Here is a 14201-nt window from a genome sequence, read left to right as displayed (position 1 = left end):
GTTTGGGCCACCAAACAACTATATTTTATCCTTCCCACTCTCATGTTTTTCTCTCACATGTTCTCTCTCCTCCTTTCTATTATGTATCTTTTTATTTCTCTTTTATTTTCACCACACATATTGTACAATACACAAATGCTGAACTTTGTTTAGTTATAAGAAATCAATGTTAGGTATCGCTTATGCATAAAATATTTTTATAATAAATTGGTATATTCTTTTATATATTCTTTATATGTTTTTTTTATATATAGGGTCAACACTATTTTTTCTAGCCAATGGTCGATAATGCAAATACGAATCACTTTTTATGCAAATCAAACACTAGTTTTTCTCTATCAATGATTATTTTTATCCAATATGTTATTGATATTCACCAACCATTTTATCAATAACATGCCATAAATTACATCCAATTATTGGATCAATATTTCTACCAATCAATTTTCATGCAATTCTTAATATGAACTAATATGACCAAACTTTATAAATATATTGGGTCACTAAGTAAATAAAACGAAGTCATAATTTTCTCAAACTCAACACTTTTATACACTTGCTTTTTCTCTTAATTCTTTTAATACATTTATTGACTTAAGCATTAAAGAGTCGTTAGATAAGAAACTTATTTAAAAAAAAACTTTTAATCACAGGTCAAGCCTAATAACTAGCAAGTCTATATTAAACCTATATGTCTTGTCCTAGGATCATAGGCTATGAAAAGCCTATTTTATATGTGAAGTTTTTTCTTGACTTCATCAAAATTCTTTATGATTTTTTTTTGTGAAATTCCCTTGCTCTTAATTAATTGTTGGCTTTAATGGAGGTAGATGTTATTTTAAAGAAATATATTTAAAAAAAAAACTTGTGTTTTATTTGAACTTTACTTTGAAAGTTGATGAAGTTGTGAAAACTTTATACTAAATTGGGCTTTTCAATATTGCATCTTAGATTGATAGAGTGGTTGGGCTTGACTATTAATTAGTAATGTGATAGGGTTACTTCCACGCTCTTTTACAAAAACAAGTTCTTTCTCAAAATATAAAACTTTTTGATGATTAAGTTAGTAAACATAGAAGAAGAAATAATGTATAGGAAAATGAAAGAGAGTGAAGAACGTAGAAGAGTGTATATTTATTCTTATATGAACTTGTGTTATATATGATGTTCTATCTTGTGTAGTTATTCTTTATTTATATGGTGACCTAAGATATTTATAGACTTTGGTCATGTCTTGTCCTAGGATCATAGGCTATGAAAAGCCTATTTTATATGTGAAGTTTTTTCTTGACTTCATCAAAATTCTTTATGATTTTTTTTTGTGAAATTCCCTTGCTCTTAATTAATTGTTGGCTTTAATGGAGGTAGATGTTGTTTTAAAGAAATATATTTAAAAAAAAACTTGTATTTTATTTGAACTTTACTTTGATAGTTGATGAAGTTGTGAAAACTTTATACTAAATTGGGCTTTTCAATATTGCATCTTAGATTGATAGAGTGGTTGGGCTTGACTATTAATTAGTAATGTGACGGGGTTACTTCCACCCTCTTTTACAAAAACAAGTTCTTTATCAAAATATAAAACTTTTTTATGATTAAGTTAGTAAACATAGGAGAAGAAATAATGTATAGGAAAATGAAGGAGAGTGAAGAACGTAGAAGAGTGTATGCTTATTCTTATATGAACTTATGTTATATATGATGTTGTATCTTGTGTAGTTATTTTTTATTTATATGGTAACCTAAGATATTTATAGACTTTGGTCATGTCAACTTACTTTGTAAAGAATAATGTAATAAAAGATAATAATTATTTTCCTCACAAGTAGCTCATGAGTCAACAAAAACAAGTTAACTATTATTGTATCTCATTGTGCCAATAGTGAAAAGATAAGCATTTTCCATTAGTGAAAAGATAAACATTTATTATTGATTGGTAAAAGAGGTAGGTAACTATTATTGAGTGTAGTGTCATATTAACTTTTTGAAAACATGTCATTTTACATTATGGTGCGTGTTAGTAGCTAAGATTTTGTATGGTACTAGATTAAGGTCTAAATATTCTAGGGACAAGGGCAGTCTATTTTGGCTATCACAAACAAATTAAGTTTCTTCTTCTTTAATTTTTATTAAAGAAGTTTTGCTCATAAATATTATGATAGAAGTGAAAGCTGAAGACATCAATAAATAAAGAAAAAACACAGGAAATTTAATGAGCGAAAAGGACTATAAATATGAATTTCAAGTTTGCAGGTTTTATATTCTCTTGAATAATCATCTTCTAGGAAGTTTATAAAGTTTTAAATAGGTCAGAAACCCTATCTCAACTAGAAAATAAAATAAAAATCTAAAATTACAAAGAAAAAAGGTATAAAATCTAAAAAGAATAAGAAAAATCATAAAATTGTCAAAACCAGGATTCTAGAGCGAGATTTTGAAAATCTAAAGATCCGACGGTCAAAATATCTACTCCAAGGGAAATGGTTTTTGAAAATTCCTTTAAAATTTTTAGCGCAATCTTAACAATCATATAAAAAATTATGATCCTTTTAAGCCGCTATTCTATACTAGCAATATCAAACCTCCTTTTAAACTTAGACTTATTTCACTGGTTTATAAATATATTTGTTAGGCCATTCATATAATATATTTAAAGCAACTCGTCGTCTAATTATCGCAAACTCACGCCTATGTATCTAGAGTAACCCGTTATCGCCCATCTGTGTAACATTAGTTTCATGATAATTGGGGTCTGCTATGGCTTCCCGATGTGCATTTCGCTTTCAAATGAGTAAGGCAAAAGTGAAGGCATAGTTATTTTGATGCAGAGACGTGGCCTTGATGGGAAGGTCTGGACTGATAAAACATATCAATAAGGCAAAACAGAAGGTATTGCTATTTTGATGCAGAGACGTGGCCTTGATGGGAAGGTCTGGACTGATAAAACATATCAGTAAGGCAAAAGAGAAGACATTGCTATTTTGATGCAGAGACGTGCCCTTGATGGGAAGGTCAGGACAGATAAAACATATCCTTTTGGGTTCTGTGGGGCAAGTACACTTATGTCTTCACTCCTATAGGTCTACTGGAAAAAAAGACTTGTGTTTCTACGTGTTTGAGTGAGATATTGTGTTACTTGTTGGTTTACCTTGTTTAATGCACAGTTCAAGCTTTGCAAAGGCCAATCGGTTCAGTATGGGCAGGAAGGCATCCCTTACTTGAACTCCTATGATATCCAGACCCTCATTATCAAGGCCAAAGACACCATCAAGCTTGACTTGGAGAACAACAATATAATTGACTCCAAGTGTGATGCCGGGAATGTTGTGAAAGAGGCTGCTGGGGAAGGAGTAATCAAGAACAGGGAGAAGCACAAAGGAAGCTTTGAGACAATCCACATTCAAGAAGCCACTGGCCATGAGTTTGCCCCTCGCCTAGGCGACATGTTCACCATTGAAACAGGCATCGAACTGCAGGTTTTTTCTTCCCAAGGGAAAGGATATCAAGTTGTCCATCATCGAGGAGCGCCCTAAAGAGGCTTGAAGCTTCTCAAACTGCTGCTTAGAATTTATGAATTTTCCGTGGCATATTTTGCTTCTGGAGCTAGTACTGTTGATGAACTAATACTCAACTAATGTTCTGTTCTTATAATTTACCACGCAATCTTGAACTATCTTTGTTCTTATAATTCAATCGCTAGCAAAACATTGTGCAATTACTGATCTTGATCGCCTTGGCCCTATCTGTCTTCAATATTCAATTTTCTTCCTTTCTTTTTCCAGGCTAACCCCCAGTCTCTGAAACGTGGAACATTTGGCTGCTAAATCCTATTTGACATGGAATGAATGGCGAGATCCAAGTGGGGCACTATCAATCATGAAAATTCTCTTGATGCTTTCCAGGAAATCTCTAAATTTCTGATTACCATGAAGCAACTTGGTGATTATTACCTGGAAGCTTTTGAGATGGCCATTGACAGTATTTGCCTAAGTTCTGCCTACGCTATAAAAACAGGACATTGGAACATCGAAGTCTTAGTATGCTTTCAATAATATCCCACTGGAATACTTTCCTTGTGCATCTTCCTCTCTAGTTTCAATCATTTTATCAAGATTGTTAAGGACGGATAACTTTTGGTGAACAAAACAGGTAGGACGCATGGTCTAGGATATCATCAGGAACAAATTGGGAAAGCTTGTTTCTATCATCACTACAGGAAGAGGCCTGTTAAATCAACTACAAAAGGAATCTAGCCGTCCGAAAGAGCAAGAGATCATAATGGAGTAAGAGGGGACCTATCGATATAAATCGCGACAAATAACACAACGTCAATTTCTTAGCTGGCGTGTGCGCCTCTGGTTCTGCTGATGTTGAAACAACTGCTTTTGATGATAGCTGCCTTAGCTAGACTCATGGTCACCACGCGACGGCGAAGAGATAGAAGTTGCAGATGCATTCTCTACCGGATATGCCTTTATGCTTGATTAGAAGGCTAAATCATGATAGTGATAGAGCTGCATTATGCGGCTCTACGCTGCCAAGGATATGGTGATATCAACTTACAGGTCAGCCTTGTGGACAACACACTTCTCCCTTAATTGACTTGTATATATAACACCAAAGGCTCAAGTATCTGTCCTGGGTTAGAGTTGTTCATACTTCTTGATATACTTTGCTAATTTTAGAGCCATTGGTTTTTTATGGCAGAGGAAAAAAAATTATATATGAATAATAATTAAACATTTTTTTATTCAATAATAGAAAATATCATGGAATATGCATCAATCAATATGATTTTTTTTTTAAATAATTCTAGGTGTACATTGTTCACGTTGATTTGATGATGGGTTTGAAGAAAACATTATTTGGGTGATTGCTTCGAAATTCAAGCTTTAAAAATCAAGGAAATAAGAACATTTTCGCCATCAAATCAATCTCTTGGAATTATTAAACTGTTATTTGTGGTAGAGCTGTAGAAGTGGGAAGATAATTATCAAACTCTTCTTGATGAAAATGAAATATTAACTAAATAAGAGAAAATGAAATATTGACTAAATACTCTAATAGATTGTTTGAACAATTATCTGTTGTAATTAAATTTTATTTTACTATTCAATTTGAATTTAATTTATAAACAAGTTATATTTATATATTTGAAAGAAATAGAATTCAATTTACTTTGTTTCATATATTATTTCTATTAGCTTCATCTTATTTCTTCAAAGGTTTGGTTTTTGTAGATGAGTATTTTGAAAAAGTTAATTTTAATATTAAAGTTATTTTTTTAGAATTGTAAATTAAAGGTATTGAACTTTAATTTATTTTTGTATAATCTTTAAAAATTAAATTCTATTAGAAATTCAATCTTTATACTCGAAATAATTTCAAACATGAAATTTCATTAAAAGATATAAATTGATTTTATAATGGTAGCTAGAAAATCAATGACTGTTTTTTATTGTAAAAATTTATTTTGAACTCATTTTCCTCTAAGAACTCTTAATAAACACCTTTAAAACATTAAAAAAAAAATCAATTTATTGATCTAAAAACCTCAAAATAGTTCAAACACAAAATCAAACAAATAATTTTTTCCCTCTTGACCCTAATATATTTTTTCAAGTAAGATAAAAATTTAAAAAATCTCAATGAAACTTCTCTCTTTAAATAAAACTCATTGAAATCATCATAAAAATATAGACAGTGAACAACTTTTTCTTTCTTCATAACTCAACAACTTTCTCTCACCTCTCACACATTCAATACTAAAAAAATAAATAAAATGAAATTTTGGATCAAAACTAAAATTCTAAAAAGATAGGGATTGAAAAGAAAAAAAGAGAAAATATGTGAACTTAAAAGTATTTTTTTATATGAATTTTGAGATTAACCATATGGTTTCTTCTTATTTTACATTTTGGTTATTTTTTACTGGGATTTTTTTTCCATAACAAATTTCTAGAAATTGATTATTAATTTAGTTATAGAAAGCTGCAATTAAAAAAAAATTGTATATGAAATTAAAAAAATGTCACATTATGAATTGTCTATTATTTTTAATATATTTTGTAATTATAATCTTCTTATTTAACTTTTTTACAAAGTTCCTTATACAAGTTTACAAGGATTCACAATCAACATAGGAAAATTTAGCACTCCTGAATAGTGTTTTAAATTCGACTCGGTTTAGTTTGAATTTTAGTGTTTGAATCACATGAAATTTATTTAATCAAATTTGATCAATTTGATTGCTTAACTTCTCACCAGTAGATTAGTTCAATTTGGGTTTTTAATTAATCCACGTAAGAGTTGATCTAATTAAATTTAGTATAACTAATTAGTTAATTTTTATCTCAATTAATTCAATCAAAACCGATGAGGCTAGATTTAACTTTAAAAAATATCATTTTTATTTTTTTAAATAAAATATTATTATTTTACAATAAATCAATCAACTCATGTTTGCCCATATAACAAATGACACGAGTCAAGCCAGACTTTGTAACCATGCTCCTGGGGTTTTTTGGTTATATATGTGTATGAATAACCCTCATGGATAAATTCAATGCTGGATCGTTTCTTTCCCTCCAAAAGATATAAAGGATTGAAAGCTCTTTCCTATCATTTTCAACTCCATCCCTTTCCAATTATGAGAATATTTTCCTCTTGTCATCAACCCATTTACTTAAATAAAATCTAACTCTATGGCCGTGCTCACCACATTCACAAATCTCCCACTATTTTTTAACTCTAACACACCCTCCTCCTTGTCCTTTTTTCACTACTACATCAATGGCTGCCACCACCACCACCACCACGACCGATGTCTCCCCGAAATACCGGGCCCCGACTGATTTCCACCCCGAGATACCAGAACTCTCGGTTTCCGAAAATCCCCATGACGGTCTCCACTTTTGGCAGTTCATGGTTGCCGGGTCTATAGCTGGTTCCATTGAGCACATGGCTATGTTCCCTGTTGACACTCTGAAAACCCGCATGCAAGCCATTGTCGGTTCCGGGTCATACCCGGTTCAGAATGTTAATGTCCGGCAGGCTTGTAAGTCAATTATGAAAAATGAAGGCGCTGCTGGTTTTTATAGAGGTATTGGTGCAATGGGACTTGGTGCAGGACCTGCTCATGCTGTTTACTTTTCAGTTTATGAGCTTTGCAAGCAGTTTTTTTCTCGTGGGGATCCGAATAACTCTGTTGCTCATGCGGTTTCGGGTGTTTGTGCTACGGTGGCGAGTGATGCTGTTTTTACCCCGATGGATGTGGTGAAGCAGAGGTTGCAGTTGAAGAGTAGTCCGTATAAAGGAGTAGTGGATTGTGTGAGGAGGGTTCTTGTTGAAGAAGGGATTGGTGCGTTCTATGCTTCGTATAAGACTACTGTGGTTATGAATGCGCCTTTTACGGCAGTTCACTTTGCCACTTATGAGGCGGCGAAGAGGGGTTTGATTGAGGTTTCACCGGATATTGCAGATGATGAGAGGTTGGTTGTCCATGCTACTGCTGGTGCTGCTGCTGGTGCTTTAGCTGCTATTGTTACTACCCCTCTCGACGTTGTTAAAACGCAATTGCAGTGTCAGGTAAAAAGCTTCTTGCTTCGATTGCTATTGTGATTAGTGCTTAACTGCTTTAAAGAAACCTTTGCTTCTTTGCTCTTCTTTTTCCTTTTATTAATGATGCTGTGTTATAAGCTATAGAAGCAATCAATTTGGTTTAGGAATTAATCAAGATTGCTTGATCATATTCTGCCAGCAATTGGTATTATGTGTTTCGTCTGGCATGGTTCTACTGTTCTTAGCAAGTAAAGTTCAGTTTTATAGGTAAAAAGACTGAGAAATCAATGTTGTTTTGGATTGAATTTGGTGCAAGGTTGAAATCGTGAACGACTACGAAAAGAGCTTCTCTTTAGACTTGACTGGGGTGTTAAATTGATTAAATCTTATCCTGAACTTGAAAACATTAATGAATTTGATCAGAGGTTGAAAGCAGATTCAGATAGGCCCAGCTGATTTAACACCAAGTTTGTTGTTTCTTGCACAGGGGGTCTGTGGCTGTGATAGATTTTCTAGTAGCTCAATCGGACATGTTATTAAGATTATCGTGAAGAAGGACGGATACCAGGGGCTTATGAGGGGATGGATACCTAGGATGCTCTTCCATGCTCCGGCTGCTGCAATTTGCTGGTCTACCTATGAAGCATCAAAAGACTTCTTCCACCGACTCAATGGCAACCCAGATAACTAAGGAATTTTGAACCAATGAATCTTCAGGCGAATCAACCAAGCTGACAAGCGCCAGAAATTGCATCAGACAACCATGGAAATCCGATGGAATATAAGCATAATTTCCCCATACCTAAACACTAGTGATTTTGAAAGGGCAGGCAAGGTTATGAAGAAATCCAATTCACATGTACATTATGTAGATTGGGTCTTGAAGATTCAGTTGTACTAAAAATCAATTTATCCTTTTCATTATGTGTTGATTTTATTCCCTGCTGTATAGCATTTGCATGGAATGTTGAAATTTCCAGTTTCAAAGATTTAGGGGATACAAATTTGGAGTTTGTAATCAGAAATCTGATGGCATGGCTGCCATTTTGGATGTTCTGACTTCTGAAGCCATGCTATTTTTAAAATGTATAAGTGTCTCCACTGCAAGAAGCACCAGTGGTCTAGTGGTAGAATCTGTAATCAGAAATCCGATGGCATGGCTGCCATTTTGGATGTTCTCTATGCCTGACTTCTGATCGTATTTTAAAAATTTATATGTGTAGGCGCTTTCGCTCCAAGAAGCACCAGTGGTCTAGTGGTAGAATAGTACCCAGCCACGGTACAGACCCGGGTTCGATTCCCGGCTGGTGCATTTGTAACTCCTTTTTCCATTACAGGCTCAATTTTTTATGCCAACCTGCAATGCACTTTGAACTTGGAGATTTAGAAATTTAAAGGACTAAAGAATAATTTTCTCAAAGGGACAATAAATTGCAAAATATATACTTCAGTCATTCTTGTTGGCAAAGCGAAGGGCGAAGAACTACTTCGTTATGTATATCCCAATATTTGTTGGATCTCTTGATGAGCCTAAGAAATATCCAAGTTATTCTTGCTTCATAGTCATGAGCTTCTTTGCCTTTTTTAATGGATTGAATCATGGCGATGAGGGTTTTGCCTTCATTATCAGTGTTAGAACTTAAGAAACGCCATCTTCCTGGTAGCTCCCCTGTCAGGAGGCTGGACTTTCAAAGGAAAATAAAAATGTTTAAACGAAATGCACCCAAATCTGTGGTTCAGCTTTTACTTATAAGACCGTTTTTCCAAGGATCAGGGATGCTGGTGCAGTCAAAAGCGTGTGGGTATAGCACAAGTGCATGCGCGGCTGCAGCAGTCTATAGAAAAACTCTTGCAACATGCTAGCTGTGTTCAAAAAGCTTTTGATTCAAAACTAATCCTCGGCGTCGCGCCCACAAGTATATATATAATATTCACATACCTTTTAGCCCCTTCGCTCTCCTTGTTTCGGGGAGGGGTTTCAAGCTAATTTCAGCTTACAATCTGCCATAACTAATATCTTAGCTCACAAGCTACAAATAGGTGAAGCTCGGTGTTACGGGAAACGAGCAATCATCAAATTTATCATTCTAAATGCGACATTTTCAGTTTTGACAATAACTTTGCTCCATCAAATTGTGATGAAATGATAAAGGAAGAAAATAAATAGAAGGTAACGGTGTCTAAGATCAACACAGATGATATAATCATCAATCAATGGGAAATAGAAAAGTCACTGCATCACAACTACAAACAAAATGAAATTAAATTCGCTCAGTCATTATAATAACAGTAGACAAAGGCATGGGGGTCTAGAAGCAATAACGAGGGAGTAGCATTTCGCAGAAATATAATACTTCAGATGCATTATGATCACTTCAGAACTTATCTACGCCCACCCCATCTCGAAGAACCTCATAAGCCCCTCTATCCCTGGTTCTCTTCATCCCAGCTGTGAAGTTGAGCTTTGATCCAGCAGATACAATACAGGACACCTTAACCCAGATCATCACTTTAGTCTTCATCCCCTCTATATCAGCTAGTTTTCCTTGCTCCAAAAATGCAGTTACTGTGGTCGAAAAACGCACAACAGATGAGTCCTTGTAGCCAACTTCACAGATAGAGGGAATAAACACAGTAAGCTTCCGAGTCTCTTCATTGAACTCGTAGTTGGTGGCATCACGAGGAAAGATTCCAATTGGCAAGTCATACTCCTTAAGCAGATCTGGTAACGGCTTTTGCATTTTTCCTATATAAACAGAGTCATTCCCTTAACGAACATAGAAGCAAAGAAAGATGCATTTATAAGTTCTATTCAGGAGATGGCTGCAAAATCAGCAGTCTCATCAAAAGGGCTTGTCTTCAAAATATCACAATTTAGATGTTTGGCTCCAGGTTGGCAACTTATTCCAGGAAACTCTCCTGAGATCTACTCAATTTACTCAACCGACTTATTCAAAACTCAAGAAGATTAACCAACAGCACAGCAGAATTTTAGGTTACCCTTCAGCCAGCAGCACATGATTCATTTTAACCAGAACAGTCTCAAATTTACTCATGTTGACATTATATATGTCATTTTGACAACTTTCTAAATCCTATTCAAGCTTTAAAATCAAATTTATTTCTCATTGCAATAAATAGCCTCCAACTTCGATGTCCCAAATGATTAGAGAATTTCAGTACTTCCCAAGGTACGGAATTGTATTTAAATCTATAGGAAAGTTTTTGACATTGGGATCCCAAAAGAAACTCGGAACTATAAAGCATTTGTTTGAGCACAAATGCAGTACAGAACAGCAGAAACATTGAATTTAAAAATCATAAGTAGGAAGGTTGGAAAGAATTAAGTAGAAAAACAGACAAACTACAACAATACAATGTCGCTAAACAGGAAGAAGAAAGCAAATCAACAAAACCTTTGAGCTTGTTCACCAACCATTTGGTTCCTCCTTCAATGCTTGTCGATAATGACTGATAAATAAGAGAAAGATGTCAGCAGGCAAAATGCAATAACTGAGATAATTACAGCAGAGTTCACAGGAAAAAGGCAATAATTTGGTATGATGAATGATTTATATGAAGGGCAAAGGAAATTATACTATGGCACAACCTTAAGGCAGAAAAGGGGGGAAAACACTTCCACTATATCTAACTAAAACCTGATAAAAACCCATATCCCATCTCATCCTGCAAAGCATTAAAAGAATTCTAACACATCCAAGATCATCTAACCCTTCACAAAGTCCAACTTCTACTCAGTAGCCTTAGCCAATATTTCAGCTGTAGTAATTTCAAGATCGCAATGATACAAGTCATGCAGTCAATTGGTAAATAAAAACTCTAGTAAGGTTAGCTCTTCAATCTTCAATTATTTATTTAGCTTTAAATTAAACAATTAAGAGCAATTAACACCCAATCTCCAGCATTATAAGAACCTCAACAAAACCAACTCAGCTATCTTGAATTCTCATCAAAAGCTACAACCCTTCATCTATTTTAGTAAAAATCAAAACCTTTATCTCTTCTATAAATTTATGTCCAAACAAACCCCAAATTCCTTTTTTTCTGATTCTCAATCATAACGGATAATTATTTTCACAATCATTATCTTAATCCCACCATTACGCTTACAATTACAATTACTTTTCAAATGACAACCTAATCAATAATGGAAACAACTTTATGCGGCAGATCGAACTTATTAATCATTAAAAAAAAATTCAAGAACCCCAAGATTAAAAGGAAAAGAAAAAACAATACATTGATGTCGTCGCCGACAGAATTGAACTCCTTGTTAGCTTTCTGACCGATCCAATAAGACCCAACTTTGTTCAATATCGCATCCATCTGCTCCTGTAATCTTTTCTGTTCTCGGGGTCTCTCTGTTTTTCGATATCTATAGAATTGACTTTCTCTTCCTCTGACTTTATCTCTCTAAATAGAGGCAATTTTTCTACAGAGAGAAAGCAGGAATTAGAGAGGGGAGAGGGGGCGAGCGAGGGAGACGTAGTTATCGTTGCGTTGAGTAGTCTACAAGTTTTTTTTCTCCGATTGAAGCCTGCCACATCAACGCCACGTCATTCCTTTCACAATTTCACAGGACTTGCTTCTTTTGTGAAAATAAAAATTAACATTTATTTTACAATTTACATATTTATACATATTATCAAAGGTATTTTTAAACTCGTTAAACCTACTAAAGTATACTAAAACACCATTTATATAATTTTATTTAAAACTTGATTTAAGTAAATAATCAAGACAAGAGATTTTAATGTTAATTTATTGAATTAGGTTTAACGATAATATAAAAAAAAAATTCCATGATATAAATATTGTTTTTACATTAAAAAAATTTTTGATCTAACTCTTTGTATAACTTGGACTAGTTATATATTTTTTATTTTATTTTATAAAGCATAAATAATATTTTTTTTTATTTATCAATTAAAAAATACAATACATAATGTAATTTTTTTATTTTAAAAATTGACTTGAAATCCTACTATAGTATAAATAGTATTTTTGTGTTTCTAATTAAAAAAATCATAATATCTAAAATGCACTTATAACATTAACACATTCTTTTATTATATTTAAAATTAATATAAATTGGATATATGAGCGTCTCAATTGTTAGATAAATTTCAAATTATACATTAAATCCAAAGATAAGATCTCGAAATGAAGTTAATGAAGTTAATTAGAAGAAGAAGAATAAAATGTTTAACATTTGACTATTTGTTTTCTTTATTTATTAACGAGATTCGAACAACATTGAAAATCATCATGCATGTGAGATAATAAATGATAAATTAAATAAAAAATAATTGTTATTTTTAAAATATTATGAGATATTTATTAAAAAATAATATAAATTATATCTTGAAATCTTATCTAATAACTTAAATTATTAGGTTGAGATGGTTTTTTGACATGATGTCAGAACTTTAATAACTAAGTGGTTATGAATTTAAATTTTATCATCTTTATTTATTTAATAAAAAATTAAATGAAGCTCAGATAACAACTTAAGTTATTAGATAAAAATATTATCATCTTTATTTATTTAATAAAAAATTAAATGAAACTCACATAACAACTTAAGTTATTAGATAAAAATAGTTGTTTGACAATACCTTTTTAATATAAAGTTGGGGTTAAGAGCCCATTTATTTTTACTTTTAAAAAGTATTTTTGAAATAATTTGAATTTTATTTTATTTTTTATTTTACATTATTTTTTATATTTTTAAATTATTTTAATATATTAATAAAAAAAATTAATATATTTACAAACAAATAAATACTTTAAAAAATAACTATTACTCTACTCATATACACCCTCTGAAATCAGGTAGACTCTTGCTAGCCAATATTGAATGGTATGCATGAAGATTCCATGAAAGATCAATGTGTGATTTCTTCTAACTACGATCATCTTTTTGACCATTTAAGCCACATTAGGTGCGAGATTTTGTCAACAGAAAATTTGACTAACATGTTGCTTATTATTTATCTCATTTCTTTTTCAAAGATACAAATAGAAACACACAGACGTTATTAAAAAGATATAACCATAGCAATACCAAAATAAATAAAGGGAATAAGAAATGAATTGAAAATTAAAATCGTATTCTCATTTTATAACTTTTTGATTAAAAAAAAAGTGAGAATAAGAATGAAAATTAAGTATAATTTCATTCTCATGGAAGAGATGAAAATAAAAATAATGAATGAAAATGATATTTAGTTTTTTAAATAATATATTATTTTTATTCGTTCTATATCAACTACCTGTGAAAATGAAGTGGGTATTTCTTTAAGAATTATATATTATAATTGTTTTTATCACTGGCCCACTCTTTCAATGCCACAACCACCATCCTTTTTTTTTCCAGCATCATCCCAACCCCTCATCTTTCATTGTCTGAAAAATTATTTTTTTAATATATTTTTTTATAGATAAAAAAAAATGAAAAATTCATTAAATTAAAAAAATAAAAAAAATAATAAAAAAATAATAAAAAAAACCCAATTAAATTAAGAAGAATTTAATTCGTTTTGGTTTTATAAACATGAAACTGAAAAAACCAGAAAAAATTAAACCAAATAAAAAAAACCAAGCCAAAGTGGAAATAA

The 14201-nt window shown here is 32.2% G+C and overlaps 2 protein-coding genes, 1 non-coding gene and 1 pseudogene across 3 annotated transcripts; 3 read left to right on the top strand and 1 right to left on the bottom strand.

The window, feature by feature from the left end:
• Positions 1-2665: 2665 nt before the first annotated feature.
• Positions 2666-4612, top strand: LOC105141331 (40S ribosomal protein S4-like; annotated as a pseudogene).
• Positions 4613-6612: 2000 nt separating this feature from the next.
• On the top strand, positions 6613-8539 carry LOC105141330 (mitoferrin-like). The gene is made up of 2 exons (XM_011048513.1): positions 6613-7587; positions 8048-8539. The coding sequence occupies exons 1-2, from the start codon at positions 6793-6795 to the stop codon at positions 8249-8251; spliced, it is 999 nt and encodes a 332-aa protein (XP_011046815.1). The 5' UTR covers positions 6613-6792; the 3' UTR covers positions 8252-8539.
• Positions 8540-8801: 262 nt separating this feature from the next.
• Positions 8802-8872, top strand: TRNAG-GCC (transfer RNA glycine (anticodon GCC)). Its single transcript has one exon. It is a non-coding gene; the product is annotated as a tRNA-Gly (tRNA).
• A 758-nt stretch (positions 8873-9630) lies between these two features.
• Positions 9631-12090, bottom strand: LOC105141329 (uncharacterized protein At5g01610-like). The gene is made up of 3 exons (XM_011048512.1): positions 11821-12090; positions 10977-11031; positions 9631-10306 (listed from the first exon to the last, which is right to left on the bottom strand). The coding sequence occupies exons 1-3, from the start codon at positions 11905-11907 to the stop codon at positions 9936-9938; spliced, it is 513 nt and encodes a 170-aa protein (XP_011046814.1). The 5' UTR covers positions 11908-12090; the 3' UTR covers positions 9631-9935.
• Between the last annotated feature and the right edge of the window lie 2111 nt (positions 12091-14201).

This window comes from Populus euphratica, unplaced genomic scaffold, assembly GCF_000495115.2.
Source record: "Populus euphratica unplaced genomic scaffold, PopEup_1.0 scaffold329.1, whole genome shotgun sequence".
Classification (NCBI taxonomy): Eukaryota; Viridiplantae; Streptophyta; class Magnoliopsida; order Malpighiales; family Salicaceae; genus Populus; species Populus euphratica.
Note: the sequence above shows the minus strand (reverse complement) of the source record. Positions and strands in the feature narration are given on the sequence as shown.

What these genes read in the sequence shown, in the direction of transcription:
- LOC105141329 (XM_011048512.1), bottom strand. Translation starts at nt 11,907, where the DNA reads ATGGATGCGATATTGAACAAAGTTGGGTCTTATTGGATCGGTCAGAAA. An exon ending in CTGTCGGCGACGACATCAAT is followed by an intron (nt 11,032 to 11,820) that starts GTATTGTTTTTT and finishes CTTATTTATCAG; the next exon opens with TCATTATCGACAAGCATTGA. An exon ending in GTTGGTGAACAAGCTCAAAG is followed by an intron (nt 10,307 to 10,976) that starts GTTTTGTTGATT and finishes CTGTTTATATAG; the next exon opens with GAAAAATGCAAAAGCCGTTA.
- LOC105141330 (XM_011048513.1), top strand. Translation starts at nt 6,793, where the DNA reads ATGGCTGCCACCACCACCACCACCACGACCGATGTCTCCCCGAAATAC. An exon ending in AAACGCAATTGCAGTGTCAG is followed by an intron (nt 7,588 to 8,047) that starts GTAAAAAGCTTC and finishes TTTCTTGCACAG; the next exon opens with GGGGTCTGTGGCTGTGATAG.